This window comes from Gopherus flavomarginatus, chromosome 2 (assembly GCF_025201925.1).
Source record: "Gopherus flavomarginatus isolate rGopFla2 chromosome 2, rGopFla2.mat.asm, whole genome shotgun sequence".
Classification (NCBI taxonomy): domain Eukaryota; kingdom Metazoa; phylum Chordata; order Testudines; family Testudinidae; genus Gopherus; species Gopherus flavomarginatus.
In genome coordinates, this window is record NC_066618.1 from 6,855,165 (window position 1) to 6,874,460 (window position 19,296).

At 48.2% G+C, this 19,296-nt stretch overlaps 1 protein-coding gene across 1 annotated transcript in view; it reads right to left on the bottom strand.

Annotated features, from left to right (window-relative positions):
- TMIE (transmembrane inner ear) overlaps window positions 1-19,296 on the bottom strand; it is a 71,638-nt gene that overhangs the window by 40,114 nt on the left and 12,228 nt on the right. The window contains exon 2 of the mRNA XM_050942816.1: window positions 3,142-3,259. Coding sequence (XP_050798773.1) covers window positions 3,142-3,259 — 118 coding nt within the window. The remainder of the gene's footprint in view (window positions 1-3,141; window positions 3,260-19,296) is intronic.

Below are 19,296 nucleotides of genomic sequence, written 5' to 3' on the forward strand. Positions count from 1 at the left end.
TTCTATCGGTGTGAGCATCCTCACCAGGGGTACTTCCACTGATTTAAGAGGGGCAGTGGCAGCTGGGATCAGGGTCCGAAGCCCCTTGCTTCCTCCCTATCCACAAGGCTTGTTACCCTGTCAAAGAAAGCTGTTAGGTTGGTTTGACGTGATTCGTTCTTGACAAATCCAGAGTGACTGTTACTTATCACCGTATGTGGTGACAGGGACACCATCATAGGACCTAGCCACACACCTTCAGTGGCTCATCCACCTGCACATCCACCAATGTGATACATGCCATCATGTGCCAGCAATGCCCCTCTGCCATGTGCATTGGACAAACCGGACAGTCTCTATGTAAAAGAATAAATGGACACAAATCTGACATCAGGAATTACAACATTCAAAAACCACTCGGAGAGCACTTCAGTCTCCCTGGTCACTCAATAACAGACCTAAAAGTGGCAATTTTTCAACAAAAAACTTCAAGAACAGACTCCAACGAGAAACTGCAGAACTGGAATTAATTTGCAAACTGGACACCATCAAATTAGGCCTGAATAAAGACTGGGAGTGGATGGGTCATTACAAAACCTAAACCTAATTTCCCCCGTACTAATTTCCCCCTACTGTTACTCACACCTTCTTGTTAACTGTTTGAAAAGGGCCACCTGCATTACCACTACAAAAGTGATTTTTCCTCTCTTGGTATTCTACTGTTAATTGAATTGTCTCGTTAGCATTGACTCCACACTTGGTAAGGCAACTCCCATCTTTTCATGTACTGTGTATTTATACCTGCTACTGTATTTTCCACTCTATGCATCTGATGAAGTGGGTTTTAGCCCACAGAAGCTTGTGCCCAAATAAATTTGTTAGTCTCTAAGGTGCTACAAGGTCTCCTCGTTGTTATCACCTATGATCTTCTAGGCACAGATGACCTGTGTCTGCTGATCGGGAGGGGACACAACCCCAGAACAGCTGGAGTCACAACCCCCACAGGCAGTTCCCCCTCCTGGAAAGCAGCGACCCCTTTCTCCAGCTTCCAGCTGTTCCTCCTGCCTCTGTCACTCCCTGCCTGGGTCTCTCGCTCAGCTAACCTCAGGGAGGGGACCCGGCCACACAGAATCATAGAATATTAGGTTTGTAAGACACGTCAGGAGGTCATCTAGTCCAGCCCCCTGCTCAAGGCAGGACCAACACCAATTAAATCATCTCAGCAAACGCTTTGTCAAGCTGGGCCTTAAAAATCTCTAAGATTCCACCATCTCCCTAAGTAACCCATTCCAGTGCTTCACCACCCTCCTAGTGAAATAGTGATTCCTAATATCCAACCTAAACCTCCCCCACTGCAACTTGAGACCATTACTCCTTGTTCTGTCATCTGGTACCACTGAGAACAGTCTAGATCCATCCTCTTTGGAACCCCCTTTCAAATAGTTGAAGGCTTCTATCGAATCCCCTCTCATTCTTCTCTTCTGCAGACTAAATAAGCCCAGTTCCCTCAGCCTCTCCTCATAAATCATGTGCCCCAACCCCTAATCATTTTCGTTGCCCTCCACTGGACTCTCCTCAATTTGTCCACATCCTTTCTGTAGTTGGGGACCCAAAACTGGACACAATACTCCAGGTGTGGCCTCATCAGTGCCAAATAGAGGGGAATAATCACTTCCCTTGATCTGTTGGCAATGCTCCTACTAATGCAGCCCAATATGCCATTAGCCTTCTTGGCACACATCATGTGACACCCCCGCACCCATGTGTTGCCTCTGCTTCTAGGTGTTTGCAAATGGATTGTCTTTAAATTTTGCCTAACAGAAAACTATCGTAAAGAAGGCTTTAGACCTATACAAAACGCACACAGACTAGCCTATGTAAAAAGTTAACACTTTATACCAGAGATAAGGGGGCTATTTTTTTCCCACCACAGACACTTTTTTTTCTTTCCTAATATTTTTTCAATCTAAACATCATTAAAGCAAGGAATTCTTCAACAAATAAACTTTTAAAATATCAATCAAAGGGAACATGCCTGTAGATTTCTTTATTTACAGCATTTATGTCAATCTAGTTTTGTATCAGGAGTTAAATTACTTTTAGCCTTGTTCTTTAAAAATGGTAAAAAGATGACCTCATAAAAGCTTTGGCTAACCTTTATCTTAGGGTTGTCAAGCGATTAAAAAAATTAATCACCATTAATCGCACAGCTAATTACACTGTTAAACAATAATAGAATACCATGTACTTAAATGTTTTTGGATGTTTTCTACATTTTCAAATATATTGATTTCAGTTACAACACAACAAAGAGGCCTGTGGCACCCTATAGACTAACAGATGTATTGGAGCATAAGCTTTTGTGGGTGAATACCCACTTTGTCAGACGCGTGCATATTCACCCACAAAAGCTTATGCTCCAATACATTTGTTAGTCTATACGATGCCTCAGGACTCTTTGTTGCTTTTTACAGATCCAGACTAACACGGCTACCCCTCTGATACCAATTACAACACAGAATACAAAGGGTACAGTGCTCACTTTATATATATATTTTTATTACAAATATTTGCACTGTAAAAAACAAAAGAAATAGTATATTTCAATTCACCTAAGACAAGTACTGCAGTGCAATCTCTTTATCATGAAAGTTGAACTTAAATGTAGAATTATGTACCAAAAAAATAACTGCATTCAATAAAAAAGGCTGCCCCACCCCAGCACCAGTGGGTGCCCAAGAGCCACCCCCCTCTTCAGAGCAGCAGCTGCTCCCCCAGAGTCCCCAGAAGACCAGAGATTTAGTCAGGGGTATATAGTACAAGTCATGGACAGGTCACGGGGCCATCAATTTTTGTTTATTGCCCATGACCTGTCCGTGACTTTAACTAAAAATACCTATGACTACATCTTAGCCTCAATTATGATCAGCTAGGCTGACCGCTAGCATAACATGGGCATATCCAGGGGCACCTAATTCCCTGTGAAATGGGTGTCTGTGAAAATCCAGCCCAGGCTCGTGTTGCAGGCGGACGCTGCAAATTATCAGGAAGAAGGTCCCAATCCTATAGTTATCGACACCCACAGCAGTGTTGCCCTTGGCTCTGAAGGGAGCCGGATATGGTCCTAAGTGCGGGGGTGGAGGGCAGAGAATTGTGACTTACTGACTGCCAGGACAAAGATGGCAAAGATTCCAATCACCTGCCAGAGGCGTAGCCCCCAAAAAACCACAGTCTCAGAAGTGACGGGGTCCGGTTTCTTTTTAGGGGGTTCAGTGGTGGCCTGGAGGAGGGAGAAGAGCGGTTAATGACTTGCAAAGGTCACTATAACACAGCAGAAACCCTTCAGTGACTGAGGAAGACAGGTTCTCCACCCGCAGCACTGAAACCAATGGGCCTCACCCATGGAGCTGCATCTCCCAATGATCGAGAACTCCTTAAATCAGCGCATGGAGGCTAGCTTGCAAGGCGCAGCACTGTGGGCTTCATTGAGTGTGCGGGCAGTGTTGCCAACTCTCATGATTTTACAGCAAGTCTCGCGATCTTTTGTGGAGGAGGTTTTCTGAAAGTCCCAGCTCCCGGAGTCATGGGATGATGCAAAAAACTGAGCTTTACTTTAAAGGGAAAATGAGAACTCCTGTCAAAGCACTGAGGCTTGGAGGCATGACTGATAATGGCATGCACAAGGAGGAGAGCAAGCAAGGGCAAAGGCACCCCCCATCAGTGGGGACACAGAGCTTCTCCAGGGCCATAGAGGGGAGAGTGAGCTCCTGGGCCGGGGGTAAGAGATGGCAGCTCCTCCAGCCCTTGGGCTTCAGGGGGAGAGAAGGAGAGACAGCTCCACCGACCTTGACCTCGGGGATGCAGCAGGGAGAGGCAGAGGGGGAAGAGGCTAGGAAGCTCCTCCAGCCATGGTGGGCACAAAAAGTGTCCCTCCAAAAGCAGCCAAACTTTGGTTCCTCTGCATGTCCCCTAGTATGACTGTAAGGTACATAGCTATCCAGACTGTTCTGCATGGGATCGGCTCAGCACACGCTGAATTCCCCAAGTTCTGTCAAAGAGGGAACTGAGCTCAGTGTAAAACACGGTCTGAGTTATCTGGCGGCGAAGAGAAGTCTCTTCATTGGTTATTCCATTGCTTTGGTCTGGAATCTAGAGGAGACGTCCACATGGCATCCCACTCACCTGCCCAAACGCCCATGGAAATTCGGCACGAGAACTGCAAGATCACTCAGATAGGATTTAGATGGCCATGCACCAAATAAGAATTGAGGCAGACCAAAAAATTAGGTAGAACATTTTAATCAATGGCATCAAGTGTGGCCACTAGTTTTCTTTCACGTTTCTTAATGTGCTCTAATAAGCGCTGGTCTTGGTGTGAAGTCTGGCTAGAGAGACAGGCCTGTCCTACAGCTAGGGCAGGGATGGCCAAGCTGAGCCAGAGAAGGAGCCAGAATTTGCCAATGTACATTGCCAAAGAGCCACAATAATATATCAGCAGCCCCCTATCCGCTCCCCCACCTGTTCCCAGTGCCTCCTGCCCACCAAAAGCCCCTCTGATCCGTGCCTCCCCTTCCCTGCCCGCACTTTCCGATCAGCTGTTTTGTGGCATGCAGGAAGCTCGGGGAGGGGAAGGGGGAAAGAGGGCACAGCAGGCTCAGGGGAAGGGGTGGAGTGGGGGCAAGGCCTGTGGCAGAGCCAGGGGTTGAGCAGTGAGCACCCCCAAGCACACTGGAAAGTTGGCGCCTGTAGCTCCAGTCCCAGAGTTGGTACCTATACAAGGAGCCGCATATTAACTTCTGAAGAGCCACATGTGGCTCTGGTGCCACTGGTTGGCCACCCCTGGACTAGGGCATGAAATCTGAGTTTAAGGTTAAAGGAAGGTCTTGTGGCTAACGCACTGATCCAGGACTTCTGAGTACTGGTTTTGCTTCCTGCCTTTGCCGAAAGTCACTTCATCTCTATTTCTCCATCTCTAAAGTGAGGTAATACTACTTCACGGGGTATTTGTGTTAATGTTTAATCAGATGTTATGGCGATGGGGGAGGGGCAGATAAGTAGACAGACAGTGTCCCAGTGGGCACCGCTTGAAACTTACTGTCAGGAGATCTTGTTTCTATATCCAGCTTTGTCTGTGTCATCTTGGACAAGTCACTGCAATGCCCTGTGCCTCAGTTTCCCCCATTTGTAAAAGAGGAGGGATAACGATACTTTCCTATCCCTGTAAGCTGCTTTGAGATCAATGGCTGGAAAGCATTATTATATGGGCTAAAATATCTGGTTTCAAAGAATAAATGCTTTGCGCCAGATCATCAACTGGTGTAAGCTGACTATTTACACCAGCTAAAGATCTGGCCCTGTTCTAGTAACCATCAGAGAATCAATATTTGATGTACTGAGGATGAGTTTCATGCACTGGGCAGCACCTGGTGATAGTAACACTCCAGCAGACGTACTTTGTAGCTAACCCTTGTGACAGTTTTGGGCTCGCTAGTTATTTATTTGTTTGGCTTGTAAGTGTCTGAAAGTCAAGTACATTGCCAGGATAGTGCCCTAGAGCATAGCCCCCCCCCTTCTCCACCCCGTACAGAGGTCATACAGCTTCCACTCAGTGCAAAGGTAAAAGGTTCAAAATGGGGTCCCTGCTACAACATGCCACCGCTCCAGCACTGAGAGGAGCAGTCTGAGTTCTTGATGAGGCCTCACAAGTAGAGTTGGGTGAATAATGGATTGCCAGGTCTGCTGTCAATTCCAAGAGGGGGCGGAGTTTCTGGTTGAACCAAAATTGAAATTTTCAGTGAATTGAAAAGTTTTGGAAAATACATTTCCATTTCAGGTCAAATGAAACATTTTGTTTTGACAACATCGTCGCGTTTTGTTTCAGTTTTGCTTGTTTTTCAGTGGTTTTGCTTGTTGCTTAATACAGTTAAAAGCCAGCCTGAAACCCCCCAAAGTTATGTTGCATGAAAAATTCAAGTGTTTTGTTTCCAAAATGTCCAAAGGAAACGTTTCAAATTTTTCAGAATTCTTGGTGTTTTTTCTCAACCGAGACCATCTGGCAAAACTGGCATGAAGCTGGGACACTTTTTGGTGTTGCCGAAGCTGGATCTTTTTTGCCAGCAAAAAAAGCTCGGGTCAAAAATGTTCACCCGGGAGTGAGGATGGGTCACAAAACATCCCCGATTTCTACCCATAGGGAAAGTACAGCTATGTACAGAGGTGGATGAAGGCACAGACACTAACGTCCTGTAGCCAGGGCTCTGTCTCCTGCACTCACACGATGACATCAGCTTCTCGACCCTTGTTTTTAAATAAATTATCTTTCTAGCCCTCGCTGTTGTGAAACATGATTCTGCTGTACAATGCACATGGCCCCTTGCTCTGCTGTTGCTGCTCTAAAGGGACCATCCTCCCCTCCGCAGGCGCCACTCTGTTATTGCCAGGTGGGCACGGATCGTCTCTTCTTGGTGAGGTTTCCCTGAGGTAGAGCTGTAACAAGGAATTTTTTGCGCCCAAGGCAAGGGCCGGGTCCAGGCTCTTTAGCAGCAGGTCCCTGAGTCCCTGTTGGAGGGAAAGACTTGCTGCCGAATTGCCCTCGCTGCTTCATTCTTTCTTCGGTGGCAATTCAGCGGCGGATCCCTGAGTCCCTCTCGGAGAGAAGGATTGCCGCCGAAGAATGAATGAAGTGGTGACGGCAATTCGGTGGCAGGTCCTTCCCTCCGAGAGGAACTCAGGAACCCGCCACTGAATTGCTGCCACTGAAGCATCGCTGATTGCGGTACAGCTGCGCCCCTCTGTTTTGCGCGCCCAAGGCAAGTGCTTTACTCGCCTTGCCCTTGTTACGGCTCTGCCCTGAGGTGCTGCCTAGTGGGGTTGTGCATATACTTCCCCGGAGTGCTTTGCCCAGTCTTAGTCTGGTGCAATTAGAGGGACTCAGAGGAAGCAATCAAGAGGAGAGATGGTCCCCTGGTTAGGGCACCAACCTGGGAGACCAGGGTTGAGTTCCCTACTCTGTCTCAGACTCTCTATGACTGTGGGACAGTGGCTCAGTCTCTCTGGCCCAGATCCTTAAAGTACTTAGGCTCCTAATTTTCATTGAAATTAATGTGAGTTGAGACCCTAAATGCCTTGAAGGGTCTTTGTGCCTCCGTTCCCCCTCTGTTCAATGGGGGAAACAGTACTGACCTACCTCACTGGGTGGTTAGGAGGGTCCGTAGGGTAAAGGTTGCGAGGTGCTCAGAGAGTACAGTAACTCCTCACTTAAAGTTGTCCCGGTTAACATTGTTATGTTGCTGATCAGTTAGGGAACATGCTCATTTAAAGTTGTGCAATGCTCCCTTACATGGTCATTTGGCAACTGCCTGCTTTGTCCACTGCTTGCAGGAAGAGCAGATCGTTGCAGCTAGCTGGTGGGATTTGGAACCAGGGTGGACTGGCAGCCCCCCATCAGCTCCCCCCTCCCGTAAGTTCCCTGTGCAGCAGCCGCCCAGCAGGCTACCCAGTTGCCGACAGTTCAGCTGTCCCTCCCCTACACTGCCCTGTGCTGCTCTTGCCCTCTGCTTTGGAGCTGCTCTCCAGAGCCTCCTGCTTGCTGCGCAGGGATGGGGGTAGGGGAGAAGATCAGTGCTACTGTCAGGGTGTCCCCCTCCCCCTGATCCTTTATTCCATCTCCACAGAGCGGGGATGAGGGGGGACACAGACACGACAGGGCTCAGGATGGAGGGAGCTCGTTGGCAGCAGCTGCTGTCTCAACTTGCTGATCTACTTAAAAAGGCAATATACTTAGAGTGGGGTCAGCGTACTTAAAGGGGCAATGCACATCTCTCTCTCCCACACACAGGGTGTGTGTCTGTCTCTGTCTGCCATGCTGTCTCCCCTCCCTCCATTCGTGCTGCCTTGTAGAGTGTGAGGCTACATCAACAACAATGAGTTAACCCTTGAGGGCTCAGCAGAGTGCTAGTTCATCAGTTAGCAGCAAGGCATTCCCTGGGAAATATCCCACCCTTTGACTTCACCACCTCAACCCAGCTTCACAATCATCATGGCTGTGCACAGTATTAAATTGTTTAAAACTTAGAGAGAGAGAGAGAGAGAGAGAGAGAGAGAGAGTGTGTGTGTGTGTGTGTGTGTGTTGAAAAAAAATGTCCCTGGAACCTAACCCCCCCCCATTTACATTAATTTTTATGGGGAAATTGGATTCACTTAAAGTCACATTTTTCACGAATAGAACTACAATGTTAAGTGAGGAGTTAGTGTATAGGAGTGTGTGTGTGCAGGGTGGGGGGGATATAAATACTCTACATTGCCTAGGAAGTAGCACAGGCAATAAAAAGTCCTGGTTCCACCCCACAGCCCCCGGGAGCCCAGATGGTCCAAGACTTAATGAGCACGGTGCTGCAGATCAGGTTCTAAACCTGTCGGAGGGGCCAGCTACTCTCACAGCAGACGATGCTGTAGCTCAGGACTGAAGTACACTGGCAGAGCTGTGGAAGGGACTCTTGCGCTGTGGATCTTCTCAGCTGTGAGAAAACGAATATACCTCCCATTTCCCAGCCTAAGAAATCACCCAGCATCGTTGCTTACCCTTCCTTACACCTCACCGGCAGCTCTTGAATTTCTGGGAGCAGCTAGTGCGGCACCCCTGTGGTCGAAATCTATGTGGCAAGCAATCACAGCTGCCTTAATTAATTCAGACAACAGCTGGGGTGCCCTAGAGTGGGCCGGCTGCCAGCGTTATTATACCACAGCTGAGCGAGAGTTTGCCATGCTGGCGAAAGGCACCAGGTGACCAGCGCTGGAGACCGAAAGATCCCTGCTCCACAATGCAGATCTGATCTGCACAGCAGCACTGTGAGCTGCTCTCCTCTGGCGCACACGCACAGGCCCACGCTGGAGGAAGAACATCTAGAGACGATTTCAGTCTGCGTGGCCCATGCAGTGACTAACAATTGGGGTGAGTGTTTTGGTGATGGGGACTGAACGGAAACCCTGTGTCATGGGCTGCCGGCTAATTACGGTGGCGTCTGTAGCTAAGATGTCCTTGGTTTCTCTGGATCTAACCAAAAGCTGATGCCCCCCCAAGTCTGCCATAACTTATGCTACTTTGACCCATGGGGCCCTTCTTCCCACTACTACCTCTGTCACCCTCAGGGACAATTTTCTCTTGTAGCTCTCAAAAGTCCTGTAGAAAGGAGGGTCAGGATCATTATCCCCATGTTACAGGTGGGGAAACTGAGGCACAGAGCAGGAACGTGACTTACCCAAGGTCACCCAGCATGCAAGTGTCACAGCCAAGAATGGAAGCAAGTCTCCTGACACATAGGGCTGTGTCTTTGACGCTGGCTGTCATAAACAGATAAAGGTTAATGTCTCTTTTACCTGTAAAGGGTTAAGAAGCTCAGTAAACCTGGCTGACACCTGACCAGAGGACCAATAAGGGGACAAGATACTTTCAAATCTTGGTGGAGGGAAGTCTTTGTTTGTGCTCTTTGTTTTGGGTGTTGTTCGCTCTTGGGACTAAGAGGGACCAGACGTCAATCCAGGCTATCCAAATCTTTCTGAAACAGTCTCTCATGTTTCAAAATTGTAATTAACAGCCAGGCAAGGCGGAGTAGTTTTATTTTTGTTTTCTCAATTTGTAAATGTCCCTTTTTGCTGAGAGGATTTTGCCTCTGTTTGCTGTAACTTTGAACCTAAGGCTAGAGGGGGTTCCTCTGGGCTATATGAATCTAATTACCCTGTAAAGTATTTTCCATCCTGATTTTACAGAGATGATTTTTTACTTTTCTTTCTTTAATTAAAAGCTTTCTTTTTTAAGAACCTGATTGATTTCCCCTTGTTTTAAGATCCAAGGGGATTGGATCTGGACTCACCAGGGAATTGGTGAAGCCTCTCAGGGCTGCCCAAGGAGGGGAAGGTTTTGGGAGGGACAAGAAGTGCTCCAGACATTGAAATTTCTGGATGGTGGCAGAGTTATCAGATCTAAGTTAATAATTAAGCTTAGAAGTGTCCATGCAGGTCCTCACATTTGTACGCTAAAGTTCACAGCGGGGAAGGAACCTTGACACTGGCCAATGTTGCTTCCAACAGGTAACCATCCCTCCTGTCCCCCTAGACCTGGTGCAGGTATCACTCCCGTGTGCAAACAGGGTCAGACATGTGGATGTGGGTGGGAAGGAGGGACTGGATGCATACTCCCCTTCACCAGTCCTGTCTAGCTCCTCTGCGCACAGATATCTACCCCTCAGGGGGAGCACAAGGCAAGACCCTATAGTGAGCACTGAGGCACAGGCCTGTATGCAGAGCCCTGCAGAGCTACGGGGGGAGGGAATGGCCTGCTAAACCCAGAGTTGGGAACTCAATCCTTGAGGGGGGCCATTTAGGGATCTGGGGCATAAATCTGTCTGGGGAATTGGTCCTGCTTTGAGCAGGGGGTTGGACTAGATGATCTCCTGAGGTCCCTTCAACCCCTGAGATTCTATGATTCTAAGGAGCCAGCACCCTCTCCTCTGCTCATGTGACTGCAGGTTTGTATCCACACTAACTCTCACAACAAGGAGGAGACTGGACAGCAACTGATGTTGGGCCAGCTGCAGAACAGATTATCAGTCACTCAGTCCACTGCCTGGCCTCCCACTGGCTTCTTAAACTGTCCAGAAGAGGAGGGCCCCCCTCACAGCCATTGTAAGGAGCTCAGGGAATGTGCATTTCAGAGGACATCTCATGAGGTGTAGACTACGCTCTTCCCATATCACGTCCAGTGTCAGCTGAGGTGGATCATTTACTCCTAAATAAATACAGATTAGGGATTTCATGGATTTACACTGCACAATTTTAAGATACAGACAAGTTGATAAGACCGCCCCAGCCCTAGCAATAACTGTGGGGACCTCAGGTAGCATGTGGTCATGGATGGAGCAATGGGTTCCTGCTTCACCTGGGTCACTCCTTTTCATTAACCATCCCCACTCGTCTCAGGTCAGGTAAAACTACCATAATGGTCCCTTCTGCCCATGAATTGAATTAATCGAACATTCCAGTTTTGAGGCCATCTCCTTTGGTTTGTAGATTTGAGAGAGCAAAGTGGCAAATCTGGCTGTATAGTGAACAAAACCCATGTTGCAAACCTAATGATGGAGCAGCTGCCGGCTCTGCGTTTTGAATCTGTTTCTCTAGTGGATCACTGATGATAAGTCTGATGGAAGAAATTGCTTTAAGGCTTATCCATGTCTTGATTACTTCAGATCAAGACTGGATTCCTTTCTTTGGAAGATATTCTTTAGTCAAACCCAAGTTATTGGGATTAAAACAGGCATAACCAGATGAAATTCTCTGGCCTCTCTTGCTAGGAGGCCAGACTTGAGTAGAAGTCCCCAAACTGTGGGGCGTGCCTCCCTAGAGGAGCATGGAGAAATATTCAGGGGGTGCAATGGGGCCAAGGTTAGCCCCCAAAGGTCTGGAGGGAGGCACCACCCAGCCCCACTCCATTCCCAGCTCTGCTCTGGCCTCGCCCCTAGCCTCAGCTCCTTGACCCCTGTCCATGTCCCACCCCCGCCCCCTACCAGGAGCTGTGACCCGGCCCTGACTCTGGGGGTGGGGGCATGGACAGGACTAAGGGAGAGGTAACCTGAAAAGTTTGGGCTTAGAGGATCATAATGGTCCCTTCTGGCTTTAAATTCTCTGAATCTCTGAAAAGAAATAATTTCACTAAAGCAAGGGGGTTTGTTTGACACTCAGGAAGTAGGAGTTTTTTCCCAAGCTTATGGAACAGCAGCACGGAGCCAAGTGAGAGGGGCTGTGGCAGGATGCTGCAGGGGAAGCCCTAATCAGCTCCTGCCACTCTAGCCCCACTCAGGGGAAATGGGCTGGGGATGGGCCTAGGGCTGCCAACTTTCTAATTCCCGAAAACTGAACACCCTTGCCCCGCCCCTTCCCTGAGGCCCCGCCCTTGCATTTAGGTCCCGCCCTCCGCTCGCTCCATCCCCATCCCACCCCCTCCATTGCTTGCTCTCCCCCGACCCTCTCTCACATGAACATTTTCACTCCAAGGCCCAAACAGGGAAATTTTACAATGTCAGGGGGATGGGGGTGTAGGGGTTGGGACGTGGAGGGATGCAGTGAGGGGAGATGGGGTTGGGGGGTTGGGATTGAGTGAGTGGGATGGGGTGTAAGGGGGGTCAGGAAGGGGAGGGATTGAGTGAGGGGGATGGGGATGCAGAGGGGTTGGAATGGGGATGGATGCAGTGAGGGGGATGGGGGTGTAGGGGTTGGGACGTGGAGGGATGCAGTGAGGGGAGATGGGGTTGGGGGGTTGGGATTGAGTGAGTGGGATGGGGTGTGGGGGGGTCGGGAAGGGGAGGGATTGAGTGAGGGGGATGGGGATGCAGAAGGGTTGGAATGGGGATGGATGCAGTGAGGGGGATGGGGGTGTAGGGGTTGGGACGTGGAGGGATGCAGTGAGGGGAGATGAGGTTGGGGGGTTGGGATGGGGAGGGATGGAGCGAGGGGGATGGGGGTGTAGGGGGTTGGGACAAGGAGGGATCGAATGAGCAGGATGGGGTGCAGCCCCATTCCCAGCACTCGCAGACAGGGATACACACACCTCCAACTCCTGGTGCCGGCGATGGGCCGACAGACAGACGGTGATTTTCCGCAGGGCACGTGCCGCAGTTCTAGCCCAGCCACACGACGAGAAGGGGCCACGCGACCCCTCAACAGCCGCCTCCTCTGCACTCACTCGTGGTGCTAGTTCCTCCCCTGCCCTGAGCTAGCCAATGAGAGCTGCTCCTGAGGGCAGGAGGTGGGGCAGCATGCGGACCCCCCATGGCAGTCCCTGAGACTAGAAGCCGGGAGCCGCGTGAGCCACGGTGCGGCACTGAGAACCAGACATTCATTCAACGGCCCTGTCAGCTGTGCTGGCCGGAGCCATCAGGATTCCTTTTCGACCGGCTGTTTCAGTCCAAAACCACACAGCTGGGCCACGAGCTAGGACTGGCCTGGAAACTGGCCACACCTGCCAGCCTCATTAACAGGGGCTAAAAGCTTGGGAGGAAGCAAGTCCAAGGTGGGGTTTGGGGGGCAGAGACCAGGGCGGGAAAGCAGGCTCAGAAGGAGCCAGGAGCCTGCTCCTCTGTTGCCACTGAGGCCTGTGCTAGGCCAAACCTGTAAATAATCTGTACATAGTTAGAGCTTGGTGGTGGGGCCTGGACACAGGAATAAAGAGCATGGGTGTTGCACCAGCTTGTAGTGGCCCTGACTCATTGGGGAGCTGGGCCAGGAGGCTGAACCTAGCAAGGTGCAGTGACCACCCTGTTACAGGGGCAGAGATGAAAAGATTAGTTAGGAGAAGGGGAGGTGAGAAAGTGAGACCAGAGACATCAGCAGAAGTGGAGGGTCAACAATTGCATCTGGTGCCGTTCTGCCTTGAACTTTCCTGGCATGGTTTACTGGTGACCTTTCTGGGTGGAGTTTTAGTCCCGTAAGTCACAACCCCCTGGTACTGTTAGTCTAGATGTACTTCAGCCTCTAACAGCGGTTCATGCCTGGACTGCCAAGCGGCTCAGTTACAGATCACACTGCTACAGCCAGGGTCAGGTCAGAAGGCAGCCTCACAGCAAGCATCAGCTCATCAATAATTTGTGCTCTGAGATAACTGAATTTGCTTTACAGCAGGAAATTTCAAGATCTGACAGTGACTTCACCAGGGAGTCAAGCTGTCTACCAATTCTCTCTTCAGGGGGCTCCTTAACAGGCACTGGGGGAAGACTATCCTAATTCTGCCTTGTACACAGTGCCCTGCAGCTGGATGACTTGAAGCACTGACAGGGGCAGGCATTGTTACCCTCTTCCACAGATGTGCAGCAGGTTGACAGATTCTCAGCTGGGATATCTGGATGTCAGTGGAGCCATGCTGATTTACACCAGCTGAGGATCTGGGCCCATGAGTCATTATCATACCAGGAAATAGAAGCCAAGTCTCTTAGTCCTCGATCCAGCAAGATACTTAAGCTCCTGTCGGCTGTTATTCATGTGGTCCTATTGTGTTTAAGGGTAAACACAGCAGGTTTGCTCACGTGCTTGAGATTAGGCATGTGTTTAAGAAGATCAAGGAGCTGGAGACTAGTTTACCCTGGTGCCCCTTAGTGTAGACTGCATGTGTTCATAATCCTGCAAAAGCTTCATTTAGAAAGATAATCGGGAGTCATAGAACCCATCGTTAGACCACTTATCAGTATCCTCCAGGACACAACCGACTTCCTCCAGATACTCCACAGCATTAACAACCTCTCTTCAGACACCAGTCTCACCACCACAGGTGTCATCTCCCTATACACCAACATACCCTACAATGACGTCATTGCTACCTGCATCAAATACCTACCATACAATAGGCAACACTCAGACATCCATGCCAAACACATCACCACACTCATCCCTTTCATCCTCACCCATCACAATGTTACAACAAACACTTTGTCCAAACCAGGGGAACAGTCATGGGCACTAGGATGGCTCCCCAGTATGACAACACCAAAGAAGAATTTCAGGATAAATGCACCACAAAACCAATGATATACCTGAGACACAGCGATGATATTTTCATGCTCTGGACAGACGACCTAAACTCCCTCCTAGATTTCCACCCAACTTCAACAACGATCCATTAAACTTGTTCTAGACCAGTGGTTCTCAAACTAGGGCCGCCGCTTGTTCAGGGAAAGCCCTTGGTGGGCCAGGCTGGTTTGTTTACCTGCCGCGTCTGCAGGTCTGGCCAATCGCGGCGAACCGTGGACAGTGGGAGCCGCTATCAGCCGAACCTGTGGACAAAGCAGGTAAACAAACCGGCCTGGCCCGCCAGGGGCTTTCCCTGAACAAGCGGTGGCCCTAGTTTGAGAACCACTGGTCTAGAACACTCCCACACTAGCATCAACTTCCTGGACAGCACAATCAGCTTCAGCAATGGAACCCAACAAACGACTATATACAAGAAACCCACGGATCACCACAGCTATCTTCACAGATCCAGTAACCACCCCAAACACACCAAGACATCTGTCTTCTACTGCCAGGCTCTCAAATACCACACAATATGCTGCAAGGAGGAAGTCTGGGATATACATCTTAACACAATTTAAACTGTCTTCACCTAACAAGAACACTCCACCAGAGAAGTAGCTCACCTCGCGAACAGGCCAAGCAAATACTCCAGGAGAACCTGCTTCAATACAGAATAAAACCCCTCCAACCGCATACCCTAGCTGTCATTTAGCACACTGGAAACCATACGGGGTATCATTAAACAAGCAATTACAACTTAGGGCTGTCAAGAAATTTAAAAAAAACCAATCGTGATTAATTGTGCGATTAAAAAATAGAATACCATTTATTTTAAATATTTTAATGTTTACTACATTTTCAAATATATTAATTTCAGTTATAACACAGAATACAAAGTGTACAGTGCTCACTTTATTTCTTATTACAAATATTTGCACTGTAAAAAAACAAAAAAAAATTTCAATTAACCTCATACAAGTACTGTAGTGCAATCTCTTTATCATGGAAGTTGAACTTACAAATATAGAATTATGTACAAAAAAACCTGCATTCAAAAATGAAACAATGTAAAACTTTAGAGCCTATAAGTCCACTCAGTCCTACTTTTTGGTCAGCCAATCCACTCAGACAAACAAAGTTGGTTACAATTTGCAGGAAATAATGCTGCCTGCTTCTTGCTTACAATGTCACCTGAAAGTGAGAACAGGTGTTCGCATGGCACTGTTGTAGCTGACGTTGCAAGATATTTATGTGCCAGATGCGCTAAAGATTCATATGTCCCTTCATGCTTCAACCACCATCCCAGAGGACATGCTTCCATGCTGATGAGATGGGTTCTTCTTGATAACGATCCAAAGCAGTGCAGACTGACTCATGTTCATTTTCATCCTCTGAATCAGATGCCACCAGCAGAAGGTTGATTTTCTTTTTGGTAGTTTGGGTTCTGTAGTTTCCGCATCAGAGTGTTGCTCTTTTAAGACTTCTAAAAGCATACTCCACACCTCGTCCCTCTCAGATTTTGGAAGGCACTTCAGATTCTCAAACCTTGGGTCAAGTGCTGTAGCTATTTTTAGAAATCTCAGATCGATACCTTCTTTGTGTTTTGTCAAATCTGCTGTGAAAGTGTTCTTAAAACGAACATGTGTTGGGTCATCATCCGAGACTGCTATAACATGAAATATATGCAGAATGCGGGTAAAAGAGAGCAGGAGATATACAGTTCTCCCCCCTCAAGGAGTACAGTCACAAATTTAATTGATGCATCATTTTTTTAATGAGCATCATGAGCATGGAAGCATGTCCTCTGGAACAGTGGTCAAAGCATGGAAGGGGCATATGAATGTTTAGGATAGCTGGCACGTAAATACCTTGCAATGCTGGCTACAAAAGTGCCATGCAAATGCCTGCTCTCGCTTTCAGGTGACATTGTAAATAAGAAGCAGGCAGCATTATCTCCCATCAATGTAAACAAACTTGTTTGTCTTAGCAATTGGCAGAATAAGAACAGGACTGAGTGGACTTGTAGGCTCTAAAGTTTTACATTGTTTTGTTTTTGAGTGCAGTTATGTGACCAAAAGAAATCTGCATTTGTAAGTTACCCTTTCACAAGAAAGAGATTGCACTTTAGTGCTTGTATGAAATGAATTGAAAAATACCCATTTCTTTTGTTTATCATTTTTACAGTGCAAGTATTTGCTATCAAAAATAAAAATACAAAGTGAGCACTGTGCACTTTGTATTCTGTGTTTGAATTGAAATTAATATTGAAAATGTAGAAAAAACATCCAAAAATATTTAATAAATTTCAATTGGTATTCTATTGTTATAAGTGCGATTATTTTTTTTAATCACGATTAATTTTTGGGGTTAATCGCAGGAGTTAACTGCAATTAAATGTGGTCCCCATCAAGTATGAGTTGTAATTAGAGCTGTCATTCTTAAATAAATCTTTCCTGGACACCTTCTTTTGGCCTTCAGACAACCCTCCCCCTCTGCCCAAGCTATCATCATAAGCAAGATCCCCAGAGAGCAGGACACACCAATTCAAAGTGGCACCAGACCCTCCCAGAACAATGGATGCAAAACCTGTCAACATGTCTCCACTGCTACAAGGATCAACACCCTCCACAACCCACCTTTCAAGATCCAGAAGTCCGACACATCCCTATCACGGCCTGTGGTGTACCCAGGGGCGGCTCTAGGGATTTTGCCGCCCCAAGCACGGCAGGCAGGCTGCATCCCGCGGTTTGCCTGCGGAGGGTCCGCTGGTCCTGCAGCTTCGGCGGGAGATCCTCTGAAGCCGCGGGACCAGCGCACCCTCCGCAGGCAAGCCGCGGAAGGCAGCCTGCCTGCTGCCCTTGCGGTGCCGGCAGAGCGCCCCCCGCAACTTGCCACTCCAAGCACGCGCTTAGCATGCTGGGGCCTGGAGCCGCCCCTGGGTGTACCTCATCCAAAGTACTAACTGTCCCAATAACAACAGACAGATAAACCCTGCACTCTTGAATGAACTCAGACAGAAAAATTATAAAAAGACCATATCATCGGTGGGCAAACGCTTTTCACAAAGCGATCACTCTATATCTGGCCTCCCAGTCCCCATCCTCAACACCTGTGAGCTTAAATTCATAACTTTACTAGATATTTTCTCTCTCACCAACAGAAGTTGGTCTAATAAAAGATATTACCTCACTCACATTGTCTTACTTAGGGCTGGTCTACACTAGGGAATTAGGTTGGTATACCTACGTCGCTCAAGGGCATTAAAAATTCACACTCCTAACCCCCAGTGTAGGCAACATTAGGCTGAAGGAAGAATTCTTCCATTGACCTAATTACCACCTTTCCAGGAGGTGGATTGCCTATCATAGAATATCAGGGTTGGAAGGGACCTCAGGGGTCACCTAATCTCTCAAAGCAGGACCAATCCCCAACTAAATCATCCCAGCCAAGGCTTTGTCAAGCCTGACCTTAAAAACCTTTAAGGAAGGAGATTCCATCACCTCCCTAGGTAACTGATTCCAGTGAAATAGTGTTTCCTAATATCCAGCCTAGACCTCCCCCACTGCAACTTGAGACCATTACTCCTTGTTCTGTCATCTGGTACTACTGAGAACAGTCTTTGGAACCCCCTTTCAGGTAGCAACTATCAAATCTCCCCTCATTCTTCTCTTCTGCAGAATAAACAATCCCAGTTCTCAGCATCTACTCGTAAGTCATGTGCTCCAACCCCCTAATCAGTTTTGTTGCCCTCCGCTGGACTCTTTCCAATTTTTCCACATCCTTCTTGTAGTGTGGGGCCTAAAACTGGACACAGTACTCCCATCAGCACAGGTAGTGTCTTCACTGAAACTGCAGTTCTAACACAGCTGCAACAAACACCAGAGAGGAGAACTCAGCTCGGAGCCGCTCTCAGATTACACCTCTCTTTGGGCGACAGATATTTCAGTCCTTTCCTAATGAAGATGACTGATTCAGAGCAATTCCCATCACACTGGCATGCTTCCTTTCATGCAGGGTTCCATTAGCCTCCATTTGGGGTGGATAGTGTTTCTTTTTGCGACCTCTGACTCCTAGGTGTAGGCCTGAGATTTAACTCACCCCATACCAAATCAGTCTTGGGTGAATCTTAAGGATTTCCAACACTAAAATTAAGGGGGAGGGGAATGCTCCACTGTTGCTAAGGTGCCCCCACCTTAGGAATGCCCCTAACAAGAGTTATAACACTAAGGGTTGTAAAGCAGAGACACTCAGGTGCTGAGAAGTTTAAGGAGGAAACAGTAAGGGGTTATGGGAATGGGTTACCTAGGGAGGTGGTGGAATCTCCTTCCTTAGAGGTTTTTAAGGTCAAGCTTGACAAAGCCCTGGCTGGGATGATTTAGTTGGGGATTGGTCCTGCTTTGAGCAGCGGGTTGGACTAGATGACCTCCTGAGGTCCCTTCCAATCCTGATATTCTATGAAAGCCCTCAAGAATTGGTAAAACAGATAAGATATGGTCAACATAAATTCACTGGTCAGAGCTTCTGCACAAACAAAGAAGGTTATAAATAAGTGACAATTTGGGCACGAAAGATCAAATGCAAAAAGAGTTGTAAAAAGTCAGTTGACCCGGGCTCTCAGACTCCATATCATGGGGTGTTTAAGGGTTGTTTGGGGGGGGAGGAGGGGGTTGGCTGTGAAGCTGTAACCTGAGAGTCCAATTCTATGCTGCAGTCTAGGGAGCGCAGCAGGAAAGCTGGTGCACAGGGCATGGGGCAAAGTTTGCT